General features: G+C 58.6%; 1 protein-coding gene across 1 annotated transcript in view; it reads right to left on the bottom strand.

Annotated features, from left to right (window-relative positions):
- Positions 1–7833: 7833 nt before the first annotated feature.
- The window catches only part of NCS1 (neuronal calcium sensor 1), a 40379-nt gene continuing 21713 nt past the window's right edge, over positions 7834–26499 (bottom strand). The window contains exons 3-8 of the mRNA XM_080668968.1: positions 18030–18168; positions 16695–16773; positions 14832–14920; positions 14434–14511; positions 11855–11971; positions 7834–8178 (exon numbers count right to left, since the gene is read on the bottom strand). Of these exons, the coding sequence (XP_080525094.1) occupies positions 11873–11971; positions 14434–14511; positions 14832–14920; positions 16695–16773; positions 18030–18168 (484 nt within the window). The 3' untranslated portion in view covers positions 7834–8178; positions 11855–11872. The remainder of the gene's footprint in view (positions 8179–11854; positions 11972–14433; positions 14512–14831; positions 14921–16694; positions 16774–18029; positions 18169–26499) is intronic.

Here is a 26499-nt window from a genome sequence, read left to right as displayed (position 1 = left end):
CAAGGTGAAATAGATAACCGGACTCGTCCTATAGAGCAAAGACATGGAATCTGTGGTTTTAAAACGTTCCAAAAAGGAAGACTCCTTGGCCTAGATCACTTACTGGTGAACTATACTAAATATTTGAAGGGGGACAACATTCTACCTGATAAAAGAAAAGGGAACACTTTACACTCATTTTATGAGACCAGCATTCATGACGCTGATACCCAAACCAGATAAACACATACAATCAAAGACAACCACAGCCCTGGCCAGTGTCGCCCAGCGGTTGAGCATCACCCCATGCGCCAAAAGATTGCTGGCTGATTCCCAGTCAGGGCACATGCCCAGGTTGGGGGCTCCATCCCCAAGAGGGGGCATGCAGGAGGCAGCTGACACATGTTCATTTGGGCCGTCAGAATCCTCAAAAACTAAAGTGGGTCTCGCCTCGCCTCTGGGGCAACCAGCATCCCGGTGACTGCAGTAGGACCCGCCCTCCGTGGGGCAACAACGGTACCAGCGTGACTCTTCCCTGCCCTTCCTCGCACTCCGAACAACGGTATTTTACTCTTCGTCACATTTGTTAGTTCTAAGATGTGCTTGTGCGGGGCGGGGGGGGGGGGGGGGAGGGGGGGAAAGGGCTCTGTTTCTAGGGCAGGCGTCTGAAGAGATCACGGGAGTTCTGGTCTCCCTGTCCCAAGGCTGCTGGCAAGGTCCTGTGTCCAATGTCAGGCCAGGCTGCCAGCACCCACACTGTGGTTTCCCCGGGGGAAAGCCAGCTGGCCTAGTCTCCTGGGGCCTCGCACCTTATCCAGGGCCAACACCCCCCTGCCCCGCCCCCCACCTCTAGGTCTTTAGTCATTCAGCAAAATAATGCCCTCCCCAGGAGTCCTTACCACTGGGACCCTCCGCCCCTGAGCCCTGGAGGAGGGCAGAGGGGAAGGAGAGGAGATGGGAAGGTGTGAGTGAGGAGAGGTGATGCGGGGAGCGCGCCACTGCACACGTTTTTACTATAGCGCTTTGGCAACCACGGAGACTTTAGAGGGAACATTTGTAGGTTTAAATGATCGTTTAAAATGACCCAGTGGATCCCTCAGTGTGTTAGTTAGAGTATAAATTTGGCTGTTTTTAAGCCCGGCCGGTGTGGCTCAGTGGTTGAGCCTCGACCTATGAACCAGGAGGTCAGGGTTCGATTCCCGGTCAGGGCACATGCCCGGGTTGTGGGCTCAATCCCCAGTGGGGGGTGTGCAGGAGGCAGCCGATTAAGGATTCTCTCTCATCATGGATGTTTCTCTCTCTCTCTCTCTCTCCCTTTCCCTCTCTGAAATCAATAAAAATATATATATTAAAGATAATAATAATAAATTTGGCTGTTTTTGCACAGAGACCCCGGCTGGCTCAGTCACGTTAGAGGTGTGTGTCTCTCCCTCCTAACGGTTCCAGTGTAAATGGTCCAGGGCTGGTGGTGGGTCCAGGTGTCAGGACTGAGGCTACAGAAGGGCCTGTTTTGTGGTCCTTGGCCCCTCCAGCGGGAAGGGGTAGGAGGAAGGGAAGTGGTGCTCATCGCTCTCACCCCATTGGTCAGAACTGAGTCACGCGGCCATGCTCAGCTACAAGGGAGGCTGGGAAATGTAGTCCTTTGTAACATGCTGCCCTGTGAGCAGCTAAAAATGGGGAAAGAGATGTGGTCAGAGACAGTCCCTCTGTGAGCTCACTTTTCCTAAATTCGGGCGGCCTTCAAAGCCCCCTTTCATGCCACCCTGAGGCTCTTCCGGACCAGGGACCCTGGAGGATATACAGTTTCTGTTCCTGGATGTGACCTGGGCACTGTCTCGGGGGCAGGGCAGGGCAGGGCAGGCTGCAGGGGGCCCAGCCAGGAAGACAGCAGCGCAGAGGTCCACGTGGCGTTCCCCACTCTCCCCTTTTCCTTCTGTGTGCGGTGGTGCCCCAAGCCGAGCTCTGGGGGGTAACGTTTAGGGAGACACTTTCTAGCATGCAGATGTGACTTTAGGGTTTGGGGGACAGAGTGAAAGGCCCACAGTGAGGAGAAATGGAGCCACCTGGGGGTTCACCCATGCTGTCATACCCAGGGAACGGAGGCCAGCAAAGGGGTGGCTGCGTATGAGTTGGGGTCTGGGCCTTCCCTGGGCCTCACCTCGCAGTAAGCCACCCAGGGCAGACTGGGCAGGGGCAGTTGAGTGCAGACTGATGTAGAGCAAGAGATTATGATGTCCTGTGCCCACAGGGGCGCTGGACCTTGTCCCCTAGACGCCTCCCCAGGCTGTCCGGAAAAGACTGAGTCACCTTCAGCGACAGCAAGCACCCACTGTGGGCTGGCCTGATGCTGGGCCATTGCTCCAGCATCCCTCGCACCGGCTCCTCGAGCCAGATCTGGGTCTTCCCAGAGAGAGGTGTCCCGAAAACTCATTCAGTTTCACCACATCGGCAGAACGGAGGTGTGTGTGCGTGTGAATTACCTCCAGCCTCCACCTCAGGGACAGTCCCTCAGTATTTGAAATGCCCTGATCAGGAATCTCTCTCCAGAAGGGGGTCCCATTAGCATGGTAAACATAGATGGTTATTAAAAGCCACACCAGCGTTTGTTCGTTAGCAAAAGGATGTTAGAGGTCCTGGCTCCCCTCCCCCACTCCTTGGACGGGACAGGGCCAGGTGGATGACTGTGCTGGTCCCTGTTTGCTAGTAAATGTTTGGACATTTGGCTGAATAAGACCTGCTTCTGTTGTAATATTCCATCCGGAGGCAAGGTTGTTGTGGGGGCCATGGAGGCGCGGCCGGCCTCTAATTGGGGGTGCCACATTTCTATGTGGGAACACGTGCCCAGTGTCGGGTGGTGGAGCCTGGCTGGGAACCAGGTCTGAGTCTGAACCTGCACCCCTAACCACTGCCCTCCCCCACTGCCTCTGATTCGCTTCCGTGTGTCTCAACCCTGCCGGAGCGAGGCAGGAAGCGGGGCGCCCGGCGTGGCCATGGAGGCCGTGCTTGCACCCCCTTTTCTGTGGCTGCTTCAGCGCCGACTGGAAGTTTTGCTGGGCCCAGCAGCTCTGTCTGAGGTGGCGTTGGTCTGACAATCCCTTTCACAAAATCAACTCCGAATCGCAATTTATTTTTCCGGGGGGAGGGGGAGAGGGGGGCTCATGCTAACCTGGCTGCTTGACCCACCAGCCTCTACGTCACGCGTCTCTCAAGAGCGATGGCATATATCTCACCGGCAGGTATGCACCTGCGGCCACACTGCCCGTTATTGTTCTCTGAACTGATGTGTCCTCAGCGGGACCGTGCCTCCTCTGACCCCCTCTCCGCAGGCCCCAGGCGTGTTGAGCAAACACGTGGTTACTTGCCTGGAGGGGAAAGAGGAAACCCCACCAAGATCCCAGGGGCCAGGTTGAGGGGGACCCTGCCAGAGGCAGCCACGTGGCTGCCAATCTTGGGGTGCCTTTCTGAGAGTCCCCACAGGAGCTGCTCATCTACCCACCTCCCCTCCCAACACCTCTCCACACGTGAGCGACAGATCTCTGGGTCCTCAGTGTCCACACATCGTGGTGGGGGCGGGGGGGCACATCCAAGGGAATGAGGGATTAGCCGGAGGCGGGCGAATGAAGGCAGAACTCCCCTTTAGGACCCAGCCGGATGTCCCATAGTGCAAAGAGCCCCCCCGTTCTCAAAGTGTGGCCCCCCAGATCGGCAGCACCAGCCACGAGCGGTGAGCGTGAGCGGTGAGGCCGGCAATCTGCGTTAACAAGCCCCGGGGTGACGCGGACACCCACCGTCTGAGAGCCACTGGCCCAGGCCAGTTCTTTCACACATTCGCAAACCTTTAGAAAGCCCTTCAGAGACTCCGAACAGATGCCACAGGCTGGAACGGAGGTGCTGGGGGCGACGCGGGGCTGGAGGCCCCCCTGCTCCGCTCGGCCTCCGGAAGCACTCCGCCGCGTGCCTGGCTGGCCATTCTGCGCATGGTTCCCCCTCGCACAGCACGTCCCCGGGGGAAAGACACCCCAAGGGAGAGAAAGGGTGTCGCGGGAGGAAGAAGAGACCTAAAATGAAACCAAAAGGAACACAAACAGACGAAGCAACAGGTCCACACAGGGAGGCGAGCACATCAGGAAGCGTGTTTAATTGGCGTGACATGGACGACATACAGAGAAGCACGAGGAGGCCTGGCGAGCCCCGTGGCGCCTGCCCCCTCCCGAGACACAGCCAGCAGAGTCAGACAGGACCGCACCCAGAAAGAGGCCGGGGGGCTGGGGGGGGGGGTGAACAGAAAGAAAACACTGCAGCGGGGGGTGGGGGGGCACTGCCTTGTTTGTGTTTGGGGTACGAGTGGCCCCAATTCCTTTCCTAAGCTTAGGCTCCTGTGGGGGTGCCAGGACAGCCCTGCACTGGCCACGCACCTCGGCTCGGTGCTGGGATGGCACTCGGTTCCCCTCCCACCACGCCCCCGAGGTGGGCTGTGCCGACACTCGCACCTCCACCTGAGGGATGGAGAAACCGAGTCCCCCTGGACCGAAATGCCTTGCTCAGAGTCCGGGGCAGGTCGCTCTCCAGCAAAGACCTGGGGGAAATGACCTTGGACAGCCCGGGCGGGGCGGGGCGGGGCGGCTGCAGTCTGCGTCTGTCCCAGTCCTCAGGAGGAGACAGAGCCTGGGCCCAGATGCCAAGACAGAGATGGGACCAGCTGTTTATTCAACAAAAGCCTTTTATTCATTCAAAAATCGACCATTGGGTTTATTCTGCAGATATTTTAAAAAAAAGGGGGGGGCAGGGGAGGCGTCTCATCACAGTGCCCTTATGCTAACTAACTCATCCCTGGGGGACACCTAGCAGAGGGGCATCTGGGAAACACACCGTCAATAATGTGGGGCTGGAGGCCAGGGCTGAGGGGAGGTCACAGCCCCTGACTCGCCTCCCCACCACCGGCAGCCTCCCACCCTCCCACCCTCCCATCACCTGTTTAGCCAGTTGGGGGCCCCCACATGCCTTTGCAGCTCGCCACCACCAGGGGGCGCTCCCACATTCCCTTCTTGGATCCCTTAGATGTGGAAGCCGGGGTGGCACGCGCGTGAGGCTTTCTCCAGGGAGAGGCTGCCTCTGCCCAGGAAACTCGAGCCCCCCAATCTCTCCCTCCCCCAACCCCTCCACACACACATACAGACAAGAGACAGAGTCCCGGAAAGCGCAGGTGTGTCTGCCGTCTACGGAGCTGGCTGTCAAACAAAAGGGAAGAGAGGGACATCTCACCCTGAAGGTTGCCTGGTTAAACACGGGAAACCCATGGCCTTCTCCTAAGTACCACCCACACAAAGGGGGCACAGAGGCTGCGAGGAAGAGCTGGACCCTGCTCCTGGGCCCCGGGAGCGAGGGTGGCAGAGGGACCAGCTTCCGGCTGGTCTGGGGTCCCGGGGAGCAGCATCTCACGGGGTCCCAGGGCTGGGCCTCGGGTGGAAAAGGGACAGAGGCCACGGGCTGCTCTGGGTTCCAAGGTGCCACAGCCAGAGGCCTGGTGAGCGAAGGGGACAGAACTGTCCCTGCCTGGCAACCTTGGACACCAATGCCAGTGTCTGGCACACTGCCGGGAAGAAGGGGGCCCTCTAGGGGGGCCTCTGGCAGTCTGGGCTGTCTCGGGGCAGGTACCCAAGGTGCGCCCTGAAGCCTGGGCCCAGGGTACCACTCGCTCAGGCCAAAAGGCATATCCATGGCTCCAGACCAAAGGCCAACCACCTCCCTGGACGGTGGAGGAAGGTCCCACACACAGATGCTCTACAGATGCCTGGCAATCGGCCTCAGCCCGAGGGGTCCACATGCTGAATCCCAGAGAGCGTGCAGCCACAGTCCCTTTCCCGGGATGCCTCCGGGTCAGGCTGTGCTACAGCCTCCTTCCCGCTGGGCCGGAGAAGCAACCGAGGCTCCGGCAGAGGCCAGAGAGCAATCTGACCTGGGAGGGGCCCACTCTCTCTTCCTCTCCAGCCCCCAGGGGCCAAGTTCATCTCCTGCCCTGGGGTCCCAGGTCAGGGCCAGGCAAGGGGACTGCGGATTGGGAGGCGGGTCCTGGGCCTCCTGGGCCAGTGGCCGGAGCAGCAAGGTGACCACAGGGGCCTCGGAGAGCCCGGCCTTCAAAGTCACCTGTGAAAATGGCACTGCTGCTCGCGTCCCCGCGGGGTCTGGGGGCTGACCGTGGAGGCAGCGTGCGGCCAACGGGCCTGCGTGTGTGAGAAGGGCAGGTTCCGGGGTCGGCTGAGCCCCTCTCAAAGGGCGTCCCCTGGGGAGGGTCTGAGGCTTAATGAGCAGCAGCCCGGCCTCCCGGGAAGTGCCACGTGGAGACCGAGGACAATTCCAAGTGGGGGCGCAGGCCCGGCTCTGCTGCTCTAGGGCTGGGCTGAGCAGGCAGGTGGCGGGCGGCTGGCTTTGCAAAGCAGCAGCGGGAACTCAACTCAGGTCCCAAACAGGCCGGGAGCTGCTCCTCACCCCACCCCTCCTCCGGGCGAGGACCAGCTCTGGGGCAGAAAGACAGCTCAGGAGTCATCGGAGCGCGCACACCACACCAGGCTGCCAGGCCCCGAGATCTGTGCCGAGACAGAAGAGAGCCGCAGCCGCCCCCGTGTCTGCTGGGGCTGGCGCCTTTAGCCACACGCCAGCGCATCAGCACGCGCAGCAAACTCCCACTTGGAATCACACCGTGTCAGCATGGAGGGACCTTCCACATCACTCAGCCAGGCCTCGGGGCTCTGCTGGGGGCGGCTGGGACAGGACAGGGCCGGGGTGGCCTACATTCTCAGAGCCGGAGCCAGCCTCGCGCTCCTGGCCTCCGTCCAAGGTCGTCTGACTTCCCTGGTGGCAGTTCTGGGGCCGCCCTACCAGGGGCAGACGGACCTAAAACTCTTCCTATGAGCGCAGGTGGGCACAGCCCTGAGGAGCAGCCACCACCCGAACGGGGTGACCTGCACCCTTCTCTTCCCTCCGGTCCAGCGTCGGGCCAGGCGACGGGCAGGTAGGAGAGCAGAGAGGAGAGACTGCCCACCTGGAGGGAGGACGAGCCCCCACTTCTGCTCACCTGTGTGCAAAGGCCCCCCACGTCCTCAGTCTTCCCCCCTGTAGCCACCCCTGGGACAAGCCGTCCACTCTCCTCGCTGTTACAGACACCAAAGCAAGAGCCGAGAAACCGAAAGATGCCCCCTGTTCGTCCTCAGAAAGATGCTGAGGACCCAGGGCGGACACAGGACCGGCGGAGTGCGGACGGGAGCAGAGAAAAGGGGTTCCAGGAGGAGGCATTCGGGGAGGGAACAGTGCGGTAGTCAGTTAAGAAGCCCGCCTTCCCCCTCTCCAAACATCAAGCACAGGATCTGAAAAAAAAACAAAGTTTTTGGCGTCTCGGCCGCTGCTGGCAGGTGGGCGAGGGCTGCACATGTAAACGGGGGGGGGGGGGGGGGGGCCCCGCATCCCTGGGAGCTTCGGACGCAGAGGCAGCAGCAACAGTCAACAACCAATAAATAACAGGGTAGTTATATACGATATAAAAAGCAACCTCACTTTCCCCACGAGAAGCACAGCACGCCGTCACAGAAAGTCATCATCGTCTGATCAATCCTCCCGGCCACGCGGGTGGTTGGCTGCCCGAGGGCGGGGCGGCAAATAACGGGCATCACACAGCCCCTGACACGCGGGCCCACCCGGGGCCAGGCCGGTGGTGGGGGGGGGGCCCTCCGTGGCCTCCCTGGTGGCCAACGGACGAGGCAGAGTTCTCCAAGGTCCCCAAGGCCTTCTCCCCATCTGTCAGTCTGAATCTTCTAGAACAGAAGGTAGGTGTGTGTTTTTTTGTGTTTTTTTTTCCTTTTTCAACGTCTGTTTGAAATAAAAAACAAAAGCAGGCGCGCGGGAGAGCAGGGGACGGAGCGCTGCCTGGGAAGCAGCTGCGTCCTGGGCTTCGCAGACGGCCGGAGGCTTTGCCGCTCCTGTCGTTTTCCGGACAAGCAGAGGTTGTGGGCGATTGGAGCCGGTGCTGGCTTCAGGCGGCGGTGGGTGCAGCAGGCGGGGGGAGAGGGGAGCTGGGGGTGGGGAGAGCCGGGCCTCACTGTTCAGGGGCAGCCCCGTGGAGAACGGCTGGGTGGACACAGGAGGGCGGTGTCGGGGCCGGGGCTGAGGCGGCTCATGGCACGGAGGAGGCAAGTGGTTCCCAGGCGTCTGGAAGACACAAGGAGGGAGGCGGGTTCAGAGCGGCTGCAGGGCGTGCAGGGCGGGCGGCAGAGTCAGCAGGAGGGTCTGCGTGGAGTCAGAAGGCCTAGCAACGCGCACACCCCCTGACCCACCCATTGGGGGGCGCTTCCCATTTACTCTTCAGAAGTAAATGTTTCCTACAGTATCATCTGTAACAGCAAGATTGGGAGGGAGGGAGGGAGGGAGGGAAGGTGGGAGGGAGGGAGGGAGGGAAGGAGGGAGGGAGGGAGGGAGGGAGGGAGGGAGGGAGGGAAGGTGGGAGGGAGGGAGGGAGGGAGGGAGGGAGGGAGGGAGGGGAGGTGGGAGGGAAGGGAAGGAGGGAGGGAGGGAGGGAGGGAGGGAGGGAGCGAGCCCAGTGTCCACACTCATGGCAGTGGCTGGATAGGGAGGACGTAGCCATAGGATGAGCCAGTGTGAGACCATTAAGAACAAGGTGTGGATGGCTGAGAAGCACATGAGAAGGTGAGAATCAGTGACGGGGAAACGCAAATTGAAACCACGAGACACATCACGTCGCACCCACTAGGATGACAAAAAAAAATTAATTAAAAAAAAAAACAGAAAAGAAGCAGTGCTGGCAAGGGTGTGGAGAAATTAGAACCCTTGTCCATTGCTGCTGGGAATATAAAAGGCGCAGTTCTGTGGAACAGTTCGGTGCTTCCTCCGAAAGTTAAACCTGGAGTTCCCACTGGACCCAGCAATTCCGCCCCTAGGCGTCTGCCCCCCCAAAATTGGCACATAGAGACTCAAATAAGTCCATGCCCCCCACAGTGTTCACAGCAGCATCGTGCACAATGGCCAACAGGAGGAAACAGCCCAGGTGTCCATCAGGGGGTGACGGATAAAACGTGGTCCGTCCACACAGGGGACTCGCCCTCAGCCAGGGAAAGGAATGAAGAACGGACGAGAGGGTCCGTGTGACGTCAGGAGGCCTAGCAACGTGGAGGAACCTCGGAAAAAACCATGCTGAGTGACAGGGGCCAGACACCACAGCCCACATGATCGGGGAGTCCGTTGATATAAAATTTCCCCGCTAGGCAGAAATATGCACAGACAGCCGATGAGTGAGGGCCAAGGGCTTGGTGGCGGTGGGGTGGGGAGAGAGCGCAACGGGGAGGCATTATTTTGGAGTGACGCAAATATTTTAGGACGAGATAGAAGGGGTGGTTGCACAACACTGTGACTGTACTTTATGCCACTGAATTGTTCACTTTAAAATGGTTAATCTGATGTCATGTGAATTTTACCTCAATCAATTTAAAAAAAAAAAAAAAGGCAGCCTGGGGAACAGCCTGTTACTGACGGTGCCACCCACGCATCCTTCCCATCACCTGCTCCACATCCGTGTTGCATCGCACGTCCCTGCCCCCCGCCTGGGACAGGTGTCAGTGTCTGACTCAAAGGGGCCCCTCTCCTGATGGGTGTGAGAGGATCTGAAACGTGGTCGGAGCCAGGCAGGAGCTGTGTGCGGGGAGGGGGGGGGGCCGGGCGAGTCAGAAGGCCCCACGGGGCCAGGGTTTGGGCGACCATTGGGGGCAGGGGCAACGGAAGACAGAGGACAGGAGCAGCCACCCCAAGGTCAGCACGGAAGGAGGGAGGGAGAGTTACGAGGGAGGTCACCATTGGTCAGCACGGAAGGCTGTTAGAAATCCAACTTGGAAAACTGGTCAAGAGAGAGAATCAAGCATCTACCCCGCCTTTCCTGTTCAAGCCTAGGACTTGGGGTAACCAAATAGTGACTACAGGGGAGCCTGCAGCTCGCATGAGGCAGGGGCGGCAGTGGGACGGCACCGTTTTGCACCACCTGTGAATAAAGGAATGTATGCATGAACGAAAGGTGCTGACAGCGCCAGCCATCACATCTGCCTCGTGGTCACACACAACCCCACCCGTGGGGTGTTCTCCCCGAAGTGGGTGGGTCACACCGATGCGCAGCAAGCCTGCAGGTCTAACCGCCCCTTTCCAGGGAGAACAGGGAGCAGAAGGTGGTGTTAACACCACCACGGGGCGCAACCAGCAAACCCCACACCGTGGGACCTCTGTAGAATGTGTATCTGGACCCATAGCTCAAGAAGAAGAAAAAAAGGAAGAGGAAAATTTATAGATCAAAATACACTTAAGAGACCTATCAGCCAATTGCAACTTGTGGCCTTTGCTCAGATTCTGATCCCAATAAACAAAGTGAAAAAAACAAACTGGGGCGGTAACAAGAAACTGGAATACCCACTGAAGATCGGGGAACGTGAGGAATTAATTAATCTTGAATTTGGGGTATTATGGGTTTTTTTAAAGAGTCGTTCTTTGGAACACATTTTGAAATTATTTATGCATGAAACAATATGATGTCTTGAATTTGCTTCAAAATACCCAGTGAGGGGGTGTGTGTGGGAGGGTAGGGATGGCACAGGATCAGCTGGGAGTTGGTGACTCTGAAGCTGGCTGCTGGGTACACGGTGTTACACCATTCTCTCTACCACTGGGCGTGAATGCTTCCATCATAGAAAACTTCCTTAATCCACCCCCCCCCAAATTCCCAACAACCGAAGGTCCCACACCACGGGACTGGTTAAATTAAGGCCCCGCTCTCTGGTGGAATACTATGCAGCTACGAAAAAGGCTGGTCTCAAGCAGCATTTGCTGATGTAGAACACTCAGTACTACAGTGAATTCCAGAACAGTGACTTATCCAGGAATTAGGGGACGTCAGGAGACGGAGAAGGCAAATCAATCACACAAATGATAGAATGCAAAGTGGATGCGATGACTATTGGGCAGGCTCGGGAAAAGCCTCGGGGAGGAGGCGGGCGGTGGGGAAGAGCCGGAGGAAACTGGATCCGGTCACTCGGAAAAGCCCATCACGGAAATAACGTTACACCTTCTTGGTCGACGTGTTGCTGGTGAGGATACAACACGTGTTCACACAAACCGTGTGAGGGAAGCCCGTGGGCACAACGGGATGTGAACGTCAAGCCAACGAGGGTGAAACATTTAAAAAGTCTCTTTTCTTGGCGCTGTCTCCAAAAGAAAAAAAAAAAACAAGTGTTTTCTATAAATTGTTCATTTAAAAAAAAAACACACAAAAAAACCTGAACAACATATGGTTCTGAACTCATTGTTGCTGCGAGCAATATATACACACACATTTTCACAGAAAGCTGTGAGAAAACAACAAAGAGTGTGATTAAATAAATTGATGACACCATCTGACTTCTTCCTGGGGGGACAGGATAGGCAGAGTGTTCGCACATCTTCGTGAGTTCGGTTAAGTGTCTACCCCCCATGCTGTACACCTGAGCCTAACAGCCAGCACGCGCACACGCACACGCACGTAGCATGTGTACGAGTGTTCATGGCTGGACAGGACCTCGGGGTCATCCACTCCCTCCCCCGCCAACACGGGGACTACCCGGGAAGGCCGAGCAGACGTAGGAGAGGACGAGAAAGAAGCCAGGAGGACAGTCGTCTGCCGTAGCAGAGGCCTCTGGCTGATCTGAAGGCCCTGCCTCAGAGGCGGCCCCCCGCACGCTGTGCCCGCACTGCGAAGACCCCACGTTGGGCAGGTACTTCTCTGCCAGCCCTCGGCGTCCTGTGGCTGGGATTCCTCCCTCCCCCCACCCCAGGCCCTGAGTCCCCCGTGACTCACCCCAGCTCTGGGCGTGGACTATACCAGCCCGTCGTAGAGGGACAGCGCCTGCACGATGGAGGGGTCGGCCTTGGACCCCTCCTGGAACTCCTGCAGCGTCAGCTTCCCGTCGGCGTTCTGCAAGCAGAGAGGCAGCGGCTTAGCGGGGAGGGACAGCCCGCCTCCTAGGACAGGCGCTGGCCTGGCCCTGGCCCAGGGCGGGTCCCCAGAGAGGTCCCCAGGCGAGGTCAGGAGGAGGCAGGGCAGCTCGCCAGGTGAGAAGAGTCAGGCGTCAGACCGGTGCTTCCTGGCCGGCCGCCCTGAGCCCAGCGCTCTGGGTCCGTTTCCTCATCTGGGGATGAGACGGCTGCATGGCCCCCGCAGGGCAGTGAGCTTGAACTGGAGGCGCCCTGAGCTCCACAGTTACCGGATCGCTGCTGTAAATTCCCTACACGGTGGCTAACCCCCAAGGGTGGGGCCTAAGGCATTTCTCCAGGTCACTCGTGGAGGGGCATAGCGGTCCCTGGAGCGCCTCCCGGGGGAGCTCACGCACAGGGCCTTAGCGGGTGTCTGGGGAGGGGTGGTCTTGGCCGGTATCCCTTCCCTGGAGCGTCTCTCCGGGAGACCCGAGAGCATGGCCGCTTGCCTGCCATGTACCTGCACATGCTAAGTGCACGGGCTGATCTCATGGGATCCCCGCGCCCGCCCCAAGAAGAGGCGCTGCTCTGACCCCCATTTTACTGTGAGGAAACTGAGGCTCGGTCACCTCCCCAGAGTCCCCTGGCTGGTAACGGGGGAAGCCAGAATGAACACCCTGTCGGACTCCAGGGCGGGTTTGGTTTCCCCGAAAGAGGGAAGTCTGACCTGGAGATTTAAGGGCCTTAGCACTGACTTCCACTGGCCCACCTGTGACATGGGCTCTCCCTGCACCCCACTCTGCACACACGTTTTTTGTTTTGTTTTTAAATATATTTTATTGATTTTTCACAGAGAGGAAGGAAGAGGAACAGATAGTCAGAAACATCGATGAGAGAGAAACATCGATCAGCTGCCTCTTGCACACCTCCCACTGGGGATGTGCCCGCAACCAAGTTACATGCCCTTGACCGGAATCGAACCTGGGACCTTTCAGTCCACAGGCTGACGCTCTATCCACTGAGCCAAACCGGTTTTGGCTCTGCACACACGTTTTGATTATTATCAAGAGAGCAGCGGAGTCCGAGCCTGCATGTCCTGACCCCACTCTGCTGCGGGCTAACCTCTCCCCTTTTAAAAAAAAAAAAAATGTTTTTATTTATTTTAGAGAGGAAGGGAGAGGGATAGAGAGAGAGAGAAACATCGATGAGAGAGAAACATCAATTGGCTGCCGCTTGCACGCCCCCTACTGGGGATTGAGCCAGCAACCTGGGCTTGTGCCCTGACCAGGAATCGAACCAGGGACCTCTTGGTTCATGGGTCGACGCTCAACCACTGAGCCACACTGGCCAGGCTCATCAGCCTTTCTAAATGAGGGAAGCAAGGCCTCAGGCTCAGAGCTTCCAGGCCAGCGCCTGTCTCCAGCGGGCAGCGTACACAATGAGCCCAAGGTCCCTGTAACTAATACGCTTTCCCTGCAGGCAAGCAACACTGGGCTTCCCGACCACCCTGACATCAGACCCCCATTTAAAGCAACGTTATTCAGGTTCAGAGGAAGTTTGACGTCAAGGGTTCCTATCCACCTGGGGCCCGTGGACAGAATCCAGCAGGGCCGTGAGCTCAGGTGGAAAAGATGAGGTTGTTCTGTTCACCATCCTCTCCCTGAAATGCAGCTTTTTCTCCTAGGATGAACCCGGGTGACGGTCCCCATCAGAAGCAGCGCGGTACCTGGGACCTTGCCAACTGTGGAGATCACGGGAAGGTCAGAACACGTCACGGCTGCTCCAGGCAGCGCATACGTGTATCATTGCTTCAAAAATATGGGGTGGCTGGGCCCAACGCGATAGCTCATCATTAATGTGTTCATAAAGAGGCTCCTAGAATATTACATCCCCGGTTCTTCTTAACACAGGGTGACAGCTGTATTCCAGAAGAATCCGCTTCCTTGGTGATCCTATGCACTTATTCCATGGCCACAGACTTCTCCAGAATGCCAAAAGGTCGGTGGCACCAACAGAAACGGTTGAGAATCTTGGTTTATGGAAGAAAAACTATCCGGCAAACTTACTTAAAACAGATGCTTTGCCCTGACCAGTTTGGCGCGGTGGATAGAGCATCAGCCTGCGGACTGAAGGGTCCCGGGTTCGATTCCGGTCAAGGGCATGTACCTTGGTTGCAGGCACATCCCCAGTAGGGAGTGAGCAGGAGGCAGCTGATCGATGTTTCTCTCTCATTGATGTTTCTAACTCTCTATCCCTCTCCCCTCCTCTCTGTAAAAAAATCAATAAAATATAAAAAAAAAAACAAAACACAAAAAACAGATGCTTGATGGGAATGGCTGCCCACCAGACCGCTGGCCACCTCACCAGGCCGTGCCACCTGCCTGAGCCAGCACCTGGGGACCCAGGCCTGGCCCCCAGCTCTCCACCCCCCTCCCCAGTCAGCCGGCTTCCCCACGGCCTCACCTTGTCCATCATGGCGAAGATCCGGTCCACTCTCTTCTCGGGGGTGTTCTCCTCCTCGGGGAGCTCCACGGTGTTCCCCTGCCGGGGACAGACAAGCTGGGGGCGGGGCTCCCGCGCTCCGGGCTTTGGCGTTGGGCCAAACATTTGCCCCGCAGACCGGGGCTGCTTCCAGGTGAGGACCGCCTCTCCCTCTCACGCCCAAGGCCCCCACCCTCTCCGCCATTCTGCTGGAACATCCCAGCCTCCACCTTTCTCCCAGGAAGGAGAAGTGCAGAGTGACCCCAGGCAGTGGCCCTCACCTGGCCAACGCACCCCCACCCCCCGCCAGAGAGCGGCCCCACCGGGGTGGTCAATTGGCTGCCCCCCAGTCTCCTACCCGCAGCACCCTGAGCTCTCACCACCATCTGGTAAATGGCGTCCACAATGTCCAGCATCTCGGTCCTGGTGATGTAGCCGTCGTTATCCAGGTCGTAGAGCTTGAAGGCCCCTGCAACCAACCAGCCGGGCGGGTCGCCTGGGCCCAGCGCGGGGGCGGCTCTGCGCCCGCCTCCTGCCCTCTGCCCCTCAGCACGCGATGGGGACCCACAGCCATGACTCACCCAGTCAACGAATTCTTACATCAGGACCAGCAGGCAGACGCGGGTGCATACACACACACACACACACACCCCATTTCAACTGGGACTAGGAAGAAAGAAACTGGGAGTAAAAAGGAGGGGGCCTTGGCCAGTGGGAGGCCTCAGGGGCTGAAGCTGGGAGGAAGGACTGGCCCAGGAGACGTCCTGATGGCCCCCCTCTGTCCCCCGCACCCCTCAGCCTCTCCCATTCCAGTTACGCAGAGTCCCTGCTACTCTGCGGCCAACTCAGAAAATAAAACAATACGCCCAGCCCAGGGGACAAGGAGCTTTTGCACGAATAAAATCCTCTTTTAGTCCTGACCAGTTTGGCTCAGTGGATAGAGCGCTGGCCTGCGGACTGAAGGGTCCCAGGTTCGATCCGGTCAAGGGCATGCACCTTGATTGCGGGCACATCCCCAGCAGGAGGTGTGCAGGAGGCAGCTGATCGATGTTTCTCTCTCATCAATGTTTCTAGCTCTCTATCCCTCTCCCTTCCTCTCTGTAAAAAATCAATAAAATATATTTTTTAAAAAGTCCAAAGTTTTAAAAAATAAAATAAATAAATAAAATAAAATAAAATCCTCTTTTATTCTTTCTGTTGCTGTTAATCCTCACCTGAGGATGTTTTTTCCATTGACTTTTAGAGAGAGTGGGAGAGAGGGAGGGAGGGATTGGAGAGAGAGAGGAAGACATCGATGGGAGAGATGTTCCCCTCGGCTTAGAACCTGCAACCCAGGTGCGTGCCCTTGACCGGGAACGGAACCCGCAACCCTTTGGTGAGCAGGCCGATGCTCTAACCACTGAACTACCGGCCGGGGCAATCCTCTTTTATCCTCCAAAAAAGAAGAGAAAGAAACTGCAGGGTTTTCTCGCTGCTGAGACAATGCAATGCCAACGTCTTAGTGAGCAGTGAGCTCTGGCCGGGCTGTTTCCATCTTCTCAACAGCTTCCCTTCCATCACCCCCGTGCCAGCGTGGGCCCGCACGTCTGCCCTCTGCATCCTCTCGTCTCCCTCTCCTCGGCAGTCCCCTGCCTGGAGCCCTCCTCCCTGCTTCCTACCAGCCAGCTCCCTCCCTGCCCAGCTCGGCTCTGACTCACCACAGGGTCAGTTCCCCTCCTGCCAGCTCTCACCTCCCTCTTCCTGTCTCGGTTTTATGAGATTTTAAAAAAATCACATTTCCATGCTAGACTGAGCGTGAGAGCAGGTGCCCGTCTATCTGACCCCCCTTCTCCCTCTCCCCGGGTTCCTGGCCTCCTGCCCAGCACGGACACGTGGCCCTGTTTGGTCAATATCCGCTGGGTGAACGAGTACATATGGGAATGAAGGAGGACAGTCATCAGAACAGCAGGCTCCTACGAGGTGGGCCCGGCACTTGAAGTGGGTCTTTAACTCCAGGCTGCAGTGGCCGCGTCCATGTCTGCACCTGCCTGAATGTCCCCTTCGCTCCTGCCCCATCCGTCCACCCGCCTAAGTGAGCCACGTTGCTCCCACACGGCCACCTCCTGGACCCTCCTCGGACCTGAAACGGCTGCACGTCTGGACCACTCTCTCAGCTGGGACAGGTGGCCTGGGCCCGTTCTCTGGCCTCGCCTGGCCGGGGACCGCCCAGAGGCTGCCCAGCGGAGCCCGAGGCATAGACTTACACCGCAGCTTCTCATCCAGGGTCCCCCTCGAGGTCACCGACAGCGCCTGGATGAACTCGGAGAACTCGATCCGCCCATCCTGGCAGGAGAGAGAGGGGCAGGTGGCCTCGGTCAGTCGGGCCACCTGGTCAGGCCAGACCGTGGGCAGGTGGTGGGGAGCGGCAGCAGGCACCCGAGAGCGTGGCAGACAGACACCACACGGAGAGGGCAGCAGGGAAGGAATGAGGGACAGAACCGGGAAGGGGGAGGGGAGGGAGTCGGATTAGAAATGGGACAGGTCGGGCGGGAGGGGCAAGAGGAAGGGGTGAGGCCACAGGGAAGACCACACACACACAGGCACCATCTCTGGGCGCGAGCCGCCTGGAGATACCCTCCCCCTGGGCCTAGAACCACGGGCTGGGGGCTCTGGAAGAGGATGGGGCTCTAGGCCAGTGGTCGGCAAACTCATTAGTCATCAGAGCGGCAAACCGCGGCTCGCGTGCCGCAGTTTGCCGACCACTGCTCTAGGCTGTGCAATCCTGCCTATTTGTTTTGCAGATGGGGAAACTGAGGCCCGGAGCTCCCCCAGGGTCAAGCAGTGTGACTGTCAGCCTGGAGTCACCTGGGGCGGAAGCCAGGCCTCACGGAACAGAGTGCCCAAGAGTGGGAGCGTGGGAACAAGTCACAGTAAACCCTCCGTGAGCACCAGGGAGCCAGAGACGTGCTGGCATGGGGCAGAGTCCGGAGGACGGCGGACGCCCCAACCAGGGATCCGCCAGCTGCCGGCGGCCACCGCCAGGAGGGGACACGCGACATCGCAGATAAGCCTTAAACGGTGGTGCTCGGTGAAAGACTCCACACTGTCTGATTCTCAGACCTCAGTTTCCTCATCGGCAAATGAGAGGACTCATATGACACGCCTGTGGGCTGTGAGCTTTCACATGAAGGGCTGTACATGTTCAGTAAACGTCTGGGCCGATGATAACGCCTGTTATTGCCCTTGGAGGCAATTGCATTTGGTGCTGGTAAGGAAAAGATCAAGGTATACATGTGCATGCATGCATGTACACATACATGTGTGCACATGGTATAGATATGCACACACATTATCTCTGTGTGGTGCCTGTGTATGCTTGTGGGTGCATGTGCACAATGAACGTATGCATGTGTGGGTGTGCATGCACTCGTTTGTATGTGTATATGTGTGCTTTTGAGTGTGCACACGTGTTGTTTCTTCTCCCGGAGGGAACACTGGGGGAGAGGGTGGGTGTGGAACCGCTGCGGGAACCCCAGCGCTGAGCAGCAGCTGAGGGGGAGGGGACTCCACCGGAGCAGGCCCCGCCATGCCCAGCTCACCTTGTTTTCGTCAAAGACGTTGAACACAAACGTGGCGAACTTGGTGGGGTCTCCAAACGGGAAGAATTGCTTGTAGATCTTCTGGAAGCCCGCTGAGTCCAGCTGCCCGCTGGGGCAGTCCTTGATGAAGCCCTTGTACCTGAGTGACAGACCGTGAAGGAGGGTCAGGGACACCAACATCGCCACCTGCCAGGAGCGCCTGCCCTCAAGGCCGTGGTCCCTGTCCAAAGAGGCCCACACACGGGGGTCCTGGGCGCAGGCCTGCCGCCACAGGCACGGCTCTCCCGCTCGGCCTCTCCCTAGCTGTGTGACCTGAGGCGGGTGACTGACCCTCTCTGAGCCTCGTTTGTACAAGGGCTGAGAGTCACATGAGAAGTCACCCAGACGGTGTGAGCAGAGCAGCTGGCCACTCAACCCTGCTCCCCACAGGGGGCTGAAACAAAACCCACCACAACATCCCCAAAGCCACACTCCTGCCCAAAGCAGTTCTGCCCTCCCCCCCCCCCTTTCTCCACGGAGCCCCTCCTCCCCCAGTGCTGGCAGAGTTGGTGGGCAGAGCCACCATATGGGGCCGGCAGCTGGCTCCTCCCACATGCCTGCACCCCAATACACACACATAGACCCTGCTCCCAGTCTGTTCCCAAAGACCGTGTAACAGACGCGGAGCAGGGTGAGCTTGGAGGGAGCCTGGTTTGATCCAGGTGGCCTTGTCCACTGTGTATCCCAGGGCCCAGCACAGAACCCTCCAGACACCCGGCTGACGGCAGCGTGGCTGTGCAGCCCACATCCCGGCTCCGCCATGTGCTGTGCAACCTCGGGCAAGTGCCCTCAGCTCTCCGAGCCTCTGTCTCCTCATCCTTAAAGAGGCCCAGTCCTCACACCCGTTCTGTCGGGATCGAGATGGTGCATGCAGCTCACTTGGCATGAAGAAGCGTCACCAGCAGGATCTTCGGGATTACGCCCTGCGGTGCCGTCCGTGCCTCTGAGGAGGATCCCGGCACAAAGGGGAGCCAGAGAGCGGGATCGCCATTACCGGCCACAGCTCTCACCTCCCTGGGTAATGCTGGGCGGGGACCTGGGCCAACCTCCGTCTCCTAGAATAATGCCCTAACGGCCCTGGCAGCTAGGTACGACGATGAGGCCCATTGCGTGGATGAGAAAACTGAGGCTCACAGAGGGCAGGTTTGAGTCCCCACATCCCGGACTGGAGCCAAGGTGGGGATTGAGGTGGAGAGCCCAGATCAGGAGTCCTCAAACTTTTTAAACAGGGGGCCAGTGCACTGTCCCTCAGACCATGGGAGGGCCGGACTATAGTTTAAAAAAAACAACTATGAACAAATTCCTATGTGCGCTGCGGGCCCGGGACGCGTCGGCTGCTAAGCAGGACAGGCAGCGGCACCCGGCGGGCCGGATACATGTCCTCGGCGGGCCGCATGTGGCCCGCGGGCCGTAGTTTGAGGACGTCTGGCCCAGATGCTCAGAGACTAGATCACTGAAGACCATCCCGACTTGTGCGGGGTTCCTCCCGCCTCTCTCACGAGCCAGGAGAGGATTCTGGGAGTGTTGTGCTTGAAGTCGCTGGTGGGGCCGTGACCGGGGTCCAGGGATAGAGGACGCCGTGGAGAAGCCAGGGCTCCGACCCCTTAGAGAGCATCCAGGGGCCTGGGATGGGCGCTGGTCACGCAGGACCCGGGGCATGCGAGGCCCTGAAGCGGGGAGCCTCGGGGAGGGCGCCTACATGAAGGAGGTCCGATGTCTTGCTAACGGCAGCTGTTGCTGTAGGGTGAGGGGTGAGGGGTGCTGGGGTGAGAGAGAGGCTGGGAGGAGAGGGGTGGGACATGCCCAGATGTGCGCACAGGGCCAGGACACACAGCGGGGAGAGCTTTTCGGGGCCACGACCTGATCCATGACCCCAGGCCTCCAGGCCTCCAGGCCAGGACGGTCCCTGGGCAGGCGGAGGGGCATGCCTGCCATCAGGACTTAGTTGCCAGAAACCAATCATTGTCCCACTCATAGAAAGATGTGGACAGGAAACTGGGAAGGCTGGTCAACAACCTTAAATGTTTTAATCACTCACTGTTGTTGAAACATGTTAGCTGAAGCAGCCTCCACCTCTGTTTGTTTTATGTAAATTAGTTATTGGAATTTCCTGCCTAAAGGTTATGGGCGTATCCCACAGTCTCAATAAAAGGGATTGCAAGGCCAGAGCAAGGGGTAGTCCTTCCACTAGAGGTGGGCTCCCGCCTGGCCCCCAATATTCCCAAATTAATACTTTTCCAAGTCTCTTTTCATTTGTGTGCGGCCTTCTCCAGAACCCGAACCCTGAACCGGAACCCTGAACCACGCGGGACATGAAAGGGGTTCCCACACTTAGTGATCCAAGAGGGGGCACACTCCGCCGTCACCACGCGGCCCTGGGTGCGGAGTAGGGGCCACCCTTCCCCTGGGCTCCCAGAGCTCATTTCTGCAGCCATGTATGTCGCTGAGTATTTCTAAAAGCATTTAAAACAATAAAGAGAAAACAAAAGGCTCCATCGGAGCCTCCTGGATGGTCCCTGAGGGGGGGGGGGGGGGAGGGCGGCGCCTCACAGGCCCCCCTGTCTCTCGCCTCCGGGGAAGGGAAGCTGTTTGCTCAGGGCCTCAGCCGCAGCCATAGCAGCGGAGCCGTCAGCACTGTGAGCAGCTGTGGTAGAGCTGGCAGGGGTGTCCCTAGGGCATTAATGGGGGCTGGGGGGCTGGCGGGCCCAGGGAGGTGGCCCCAGTGGGGAGTCTGCAGGGGCCTTCTGGTTATCCCCGCAGAGGCTGTCACTGTCACTGTGGGCCCCAGGCCCCTCCGGTGACAATAGCTGGGCCCGGGGCACTGCCCATTAGGGGTTGCCCCAGCCTCTTTTTTGCCAACTGGCCGCCTATTTCATACTCAGACACACTTTCTAGAACTTGCCATGCCATGCCCAGCCTCCAGACCTTTGTACCTGCAAGTCATTATGCCTGCAAAGCACATCTTCCTCCTCTTAATCAGGCTAATCCACTCACCCACCAAGTCCCAGCTTAGATGCCGCTTCCTCCAGGAAGTCCTCCCTGGCCACCCAGTGGCTCCTCCACTCCCTTGTATGTGCCTAGCACAGTATAGACCACACCTCCAGACTGGTCCCCCACCTGAATGGGAGCTCCCTGACACAGGGGTGCTCCAAAGCCTGGGATGGGGCCTGACATTTAATGGGGCTTAGTAAATGTCCAATGAGATCAATGGAAAGAAAGCAAGAAAGCAAGCAAGAAAGAACACACACACTGCCAGGGTCCCTGGACAGAACCGAGAGCTCCCCACAGTTGATTAGAGAACTACGGATGTGCTCCCCACCTCCATGGATTGATAGGGAGCTGGGGCCCAGAGAGGGAGAGAGACTGGCCCAAGGTCACACAGCAAGTCAGCAGCAGATCAGGGCTCAGACCCAGGGCTGCCTCCCAGGCTCCCACCTCGCCTGCCCCTCTGGGAACTGGGCTGCACCACCCCGGTGTCAACACACAGGCAAAGCGCACTCTACCCCAACATTGCATAACCCCCTGTTCATCATCAGAAGGCGGGGGGCACCATGTCTCGCTGTCCCAGACACCCCAGTGTCCCCGGGCCCCAAATCCACCCTGCACGTCGTCACAGCTCTGAGGACAGCATTTCATGCCGCTCGAGGTCCAATCCTGAGGGGCGGCCCATCCCCCACTGGCTGGCTGAGTCGGGACACCCCACACAGGCACCCCACCCCCCACTGTGGGTACCCGAGGGAGCTGCTGCCTCATAATAAAGTTCATGCCCAGAAATTTCTTCCCCACCTGGGCCCAGGCCTCAGGTTCCAACAGGCCCGGTCTCCTCCCTCTCTTCTGCGCGCCTGCTCCCTTCCCCCCCCCCCCACCCCTGGCTCTCCCGCCCCAGACTTGGAGCCGCCAGGAAGCCTGCTGCTCTACCTGGTGCTCAGAAGACCTGGTCCTGCCCCGTCCTGTCTCGCTGCAAGAGGGACCATGAGCAAACCCCTTCCCCACAACGACCCTTGACCTCCCTCCGGTATACTAGGTGGTGTAGCCTAGACCAGGGTCCCCCCACCCAGCACCGCTGACGTTTGGGCCTGGATGGTGGGGGCCTGTCCTGCGTGTTGTGGGGTGTCAGCAGCATTAGATGCCAGGAGCACCCCTCCCCCAAGTTATGACAACCAAGAGTCCCTAGACCAGGGGTCCCCAAACTTTTTAAACAGGGGGCCAGTTCACTGTCCCTCAGACCGTGGGAGGGCCGGACTATAGTTTAAAAAAAACAAACTATGAACAAATTCCTATGCGTACTGCGGGCCAGGGACACGTCGGCTGCTAAGCAGGACAGGCAGCGGCACCCGGCGGGCCGGATACATGTCCTCGGCGGGCCGCATGTGGCCCGCGGGCCGTAGTTTGAGGACCCCTGCCTAGACATTGCCAAAGGTCCCCAGGCAGCAGAACCACAAACTAGCTGGTCTCTGGGGACCCCCACAGGCTTGGGGGTGTCTACCGCAAGTGACTGCCTTTGCCGTGGTCTGTGATTCTGATAACAGCCTCCATCAGGCACCGACTGAGAGCGGGGCTCAGGCCTATGTGCTTGCCAGGCCCAATTCCACCAAACTGTCCCCAAGGCCAGCAGGCGAGGACCACTGTGCCTATTGCACAGATGGGAAAACTGAGGCCGAGGACAGTTAAGTCCCCTCGTGGCCCAGGGCCTTCACACGGCATTTCCTCTGCTCGGCCCACTCTTTCCCTCCTCCTTGCCGGCTGACTCCTGCTTCCCCGTCATTTCTGGCTCCAGTGCATCCCCCTCAGAGAAGCCCAGGGTGGAGATGAGACAAGAGAACCCCAGAACGGACAGCTGCATTCTCACGCGTCTTGGAAAGGGAAAGGGAAAAGGAAATCTGCTTTTCTCAAAAATACGAAGGCCACTGACGAAGCACCCCCAGCTGAACGCCGGGCTTCCTCCCCGGGGCCTCCCACGGCCTTCTGTTCCCACTGCGCCAGCCGGTGTCCCCCAGGGGACTCCAGGCACTTCGTGTCCCTCCGTCCCTGCTGCCCCCAGAGCCCAGCACGGGCTTGGCACATCGTAGGTGCTCAGCAAAGATTTACTGGACAAACCACCCAACAAACAAATGATGGAGTGAATGAACGAATGAACAAACACTCGCCAGGACACCCGGGTCCAATTCCGGCTCAGCTCCTCACTCTCCGGGGGCCCTGAGGAGGCCCCAGCGCTGCCACGGCCTCCGTTCCCCATAGGCCCGGCCTGCCAGGACTTTCCGGAACTCACCGCCCTGTCCCCACAGAACACTGTTCGCGGGGACCCATCCTGCACCGAGCCCTCCCTGCCCTCTGTGCCAGTCGCCCCCCCCCTGCCGAGGGTTCTGCCTTGCAGCTGTGCTCTCGGCAGCGCGAACGGTGGGAACGAAGTAGATGGACGGGTACGTGAGAAAGCCGAACCCCAGCTGCAATCAGCCACACGCAGCTGGGACTGCCGCATCCCGCCCCTGGGACCGCTGTCTTCTCTCTTCAAACAACTCCCTTCCCCGGCGTGCCCCCCAGCGCTGCCTGGAGCCCTGACGTCAGAGGGCCCTGGCGGAGGGTTCCAAACACATCCAGGTGGTGATGCCTCCTCCTTTCTCCTCTCCCACCCCCACCCCCTGCCTGTGGCTTTGTGGGGTTTCCCAGAGCAAGAGCCAGCAGGTCTGAGCCCTCACAGCCTGGAGGAGGCGTGAGCTGGACCCAGACTCCACACACACACACACACACACACACACACACACACGCACGCACACACACAGCAGTGTGACCTGGGCACGTGTCTCCGCCCCTCTGAGCCTCAGTTTGTTCATCTGTAAAATGGGGCTTCCCCTAGACCGGGGGTGAGGATCATCTGGCCCGGGGCCTCTGTTAGGCCTGCGAAATCCTCTGGACTGGCCCTGCCAAGGCACTAGGGCGAGTTAATGAAAGGTTTGACCAAATATAGCGGGCTCATTTTTAAGTTGATCATTTTGCATGGCCCGTGAATGCTGTTGTAAACATCCGAATGGCCCTTGGCAGGAGAAAGGTCCCCACCCCTGCTGACTTTCCTGGCCGCGTTGATTTCAGTATTAGCACAGTGCCCGGCCCCCAGGGGGCGCCCGAGGCTGTGCACAGGGAGGATGGCCCAGGAGGATGGACGGATGGCCCAGGAGGACGGCCCTGCTGGGGTGGCTGCAGGATTCCTCCTGCTCCAGCCACTATTTCTGTGACAGTACTGCAGGTTATTTGGCTACTATAAAGGTGATAATAGCATTATATAAACACTGCAAAACATACAATATAGGAGGAAAAAACTACTAAATGCCGGCATAAAAAAGACGATCCTGTCTCGTGCTGGAGACACAGGCCCGGTGGTCAGCGCTGACCGCTCAGAGGAGGTGACATGGGAGTGGAGATGCCAAGGTCTGGGGGCAGAGGGAACAGCAGGTGGCAGCTCTGAGGCAGGAACGAGCTCAGCGTGGGTGCGGATGCCATTGTGGCTGGTGCCTGGTGAGCAGGGGAGAGGGTGCAGGCCTAGAACCGGGGAGCCCTGAGGGCCAGAGGAAGGCACGGGTTCAACTCTCTCCCAGCCCTGAAGGCACCACCATAACGAACCAAAGGACAGTGACTTGAGGTCCATGGAACTTCCTGGCCAATAAAAGATCCTTTCTTTTCCATATAAGCTCTTTAGAGAGAGTTCCCCTGCGGCAGGACTGGGTGTCACGAGGCCTAGGGTGCCAGCTTTACTGAGGGAGCCTCGACACCGGCTCCCGACAGGCCCCCCTCAAACACGCCAGGCCTGTCCCCCCACCGAGCCCCTGCCCTGGCTGCTCCCCGTGCCCGGAGCACTCGCGCCCATGGCCGAGTCCTCGTCCGGGATGTAGCTCACGTATTAGCTTGATGAACGAACGAAAGTCCCTCCACCGGTCTGGGCCTCAGTTTCCCCACCTGCATGGTGAGGAGGGACCCTCCATCTCAGGACTGCTCCTGGGTGGCACGGATGAGGGGATCCGTATTGTCGTGGTTGTTTTAGCAACGCCAACCGACAGGAGATGACTAGGCTCTGCTCCAAACATGTCCGATAAATTAGCTCATTTATTCCTCACAATATTCCGTTAAAGTGTGACTATTTTTTTAAAAATATATTTTATTGATTTTTTACAGAGAGGAAGGGAGAGGGATAGAGAGTTAGAAACATTGATGAGAGAGAAACATCGATCAGCTGCCTCCTGCACACCCCCTACTGGGGATGTGCCCGCAACCAAGGTACATGCTCCCGACCGGAATCGAACCTGGGACCCTTCAGTCCGCAGGCTGACGCTCTATCCACTGAGCCAAACCAGCTGGGGCATAAAGTGTGACTATTATTCCCCTCCCTTTTCAGGTGGGGAAACTGAGGCACTGAGAAATCCAATAACTTGTCCAAGGCCATTCAGCCAGGATGTGGGGGCTCAGGGCCGAGACTCTGGAGCCCAGCTGGCCACTTTGCTCCCCGCCTCTCCTGGGGGAGGCCCAGGTGTGAGCAGAGGAGGACGCAGGGGGCTCAGAGGGGCCCTACACCTGCCACTCAGAGGCCTCATCTAGGAAATGCCATGATGGGATGGTGGCTGTGAGGATGAAAGGAACAAGGACGCATCTCTAGCCTCAGCTCCCCATCTGAACAGTGGAGGGAAGACCGTTGGCCATGTCTGTCTTCTCTTGGGCACCGTGCCGGGACCTGTACAGGAAATGTCTCCCCAACGCATCACCCTTCCTGTCAGTCACACGGGGAAACTGAGGCTCGGGAGGTGGATCGTTCAAGGTCCCTGGGATAGGAAAACACAGCCGGGCTCTAGCGTCCATTCCTAAACCACCAAACTGCACTAGAAGGTTTGCACACTCAGCGAGCTAACCTCCCTGCTCTCCTCACCATGCCCCCAACTCGGGCTTACCCTGTCTGCTCCACAGCCCACAGTGACTGAAAACCTGCCGCCCTCCTGTGCCCGGCCCAGGCAGGCATCACTAATCCACGACAGAGCTCATTAACCGCTCACTGCCATCCTTTCCGCTTGCCCCATGACATACAGCCGCAGCAAGGCGACGCTGCAGGCAGCCACTACCGACGGATGAGAGCTGCCGTCCAAGAGGAAACTGTTGGCCACCCTTGACCCCATCTAATCAATCCCTTTGCAGAAGAGACTTCTCAAGGCGACAGGATGCTCTGGCCACAAGGCTGGGCCTGGGACCCTGAATCCTCACTTGTCTCTGGTCCCAACCTCTCTTCTTGGCGAGCAGGGCCTGCCTTAGCCCTTCATGGCCCGGTGGTCCTCAGAGATGTCACACAAGGCCAGGAGTCACCAACACCCATCCCCACGCCACCCAGCTGTTTTGGGTCTATGTCAGTCTGCCGTGGGCAGAGGCTGCCTGGACGGGTTTGTGGGTGAGCCGCTCC

The sequence above is a fragment of the Plecotus auritus genome (genome assembly GCF_963455305.1).
Source record: "Plecotus auritus genome assembly, chromosome: 5".
Taxonomy (NCBI): Eukaryota; Metazoa; Chordata; class Mammalia; order Chiroptera; family Vespertilionidae; genus Plecotus; species Plecotus auritus.
Note: the sequence above shows the minus strand (reverse complement) of the source record. Positions and strands in the feature narration are given on the sequence as shown.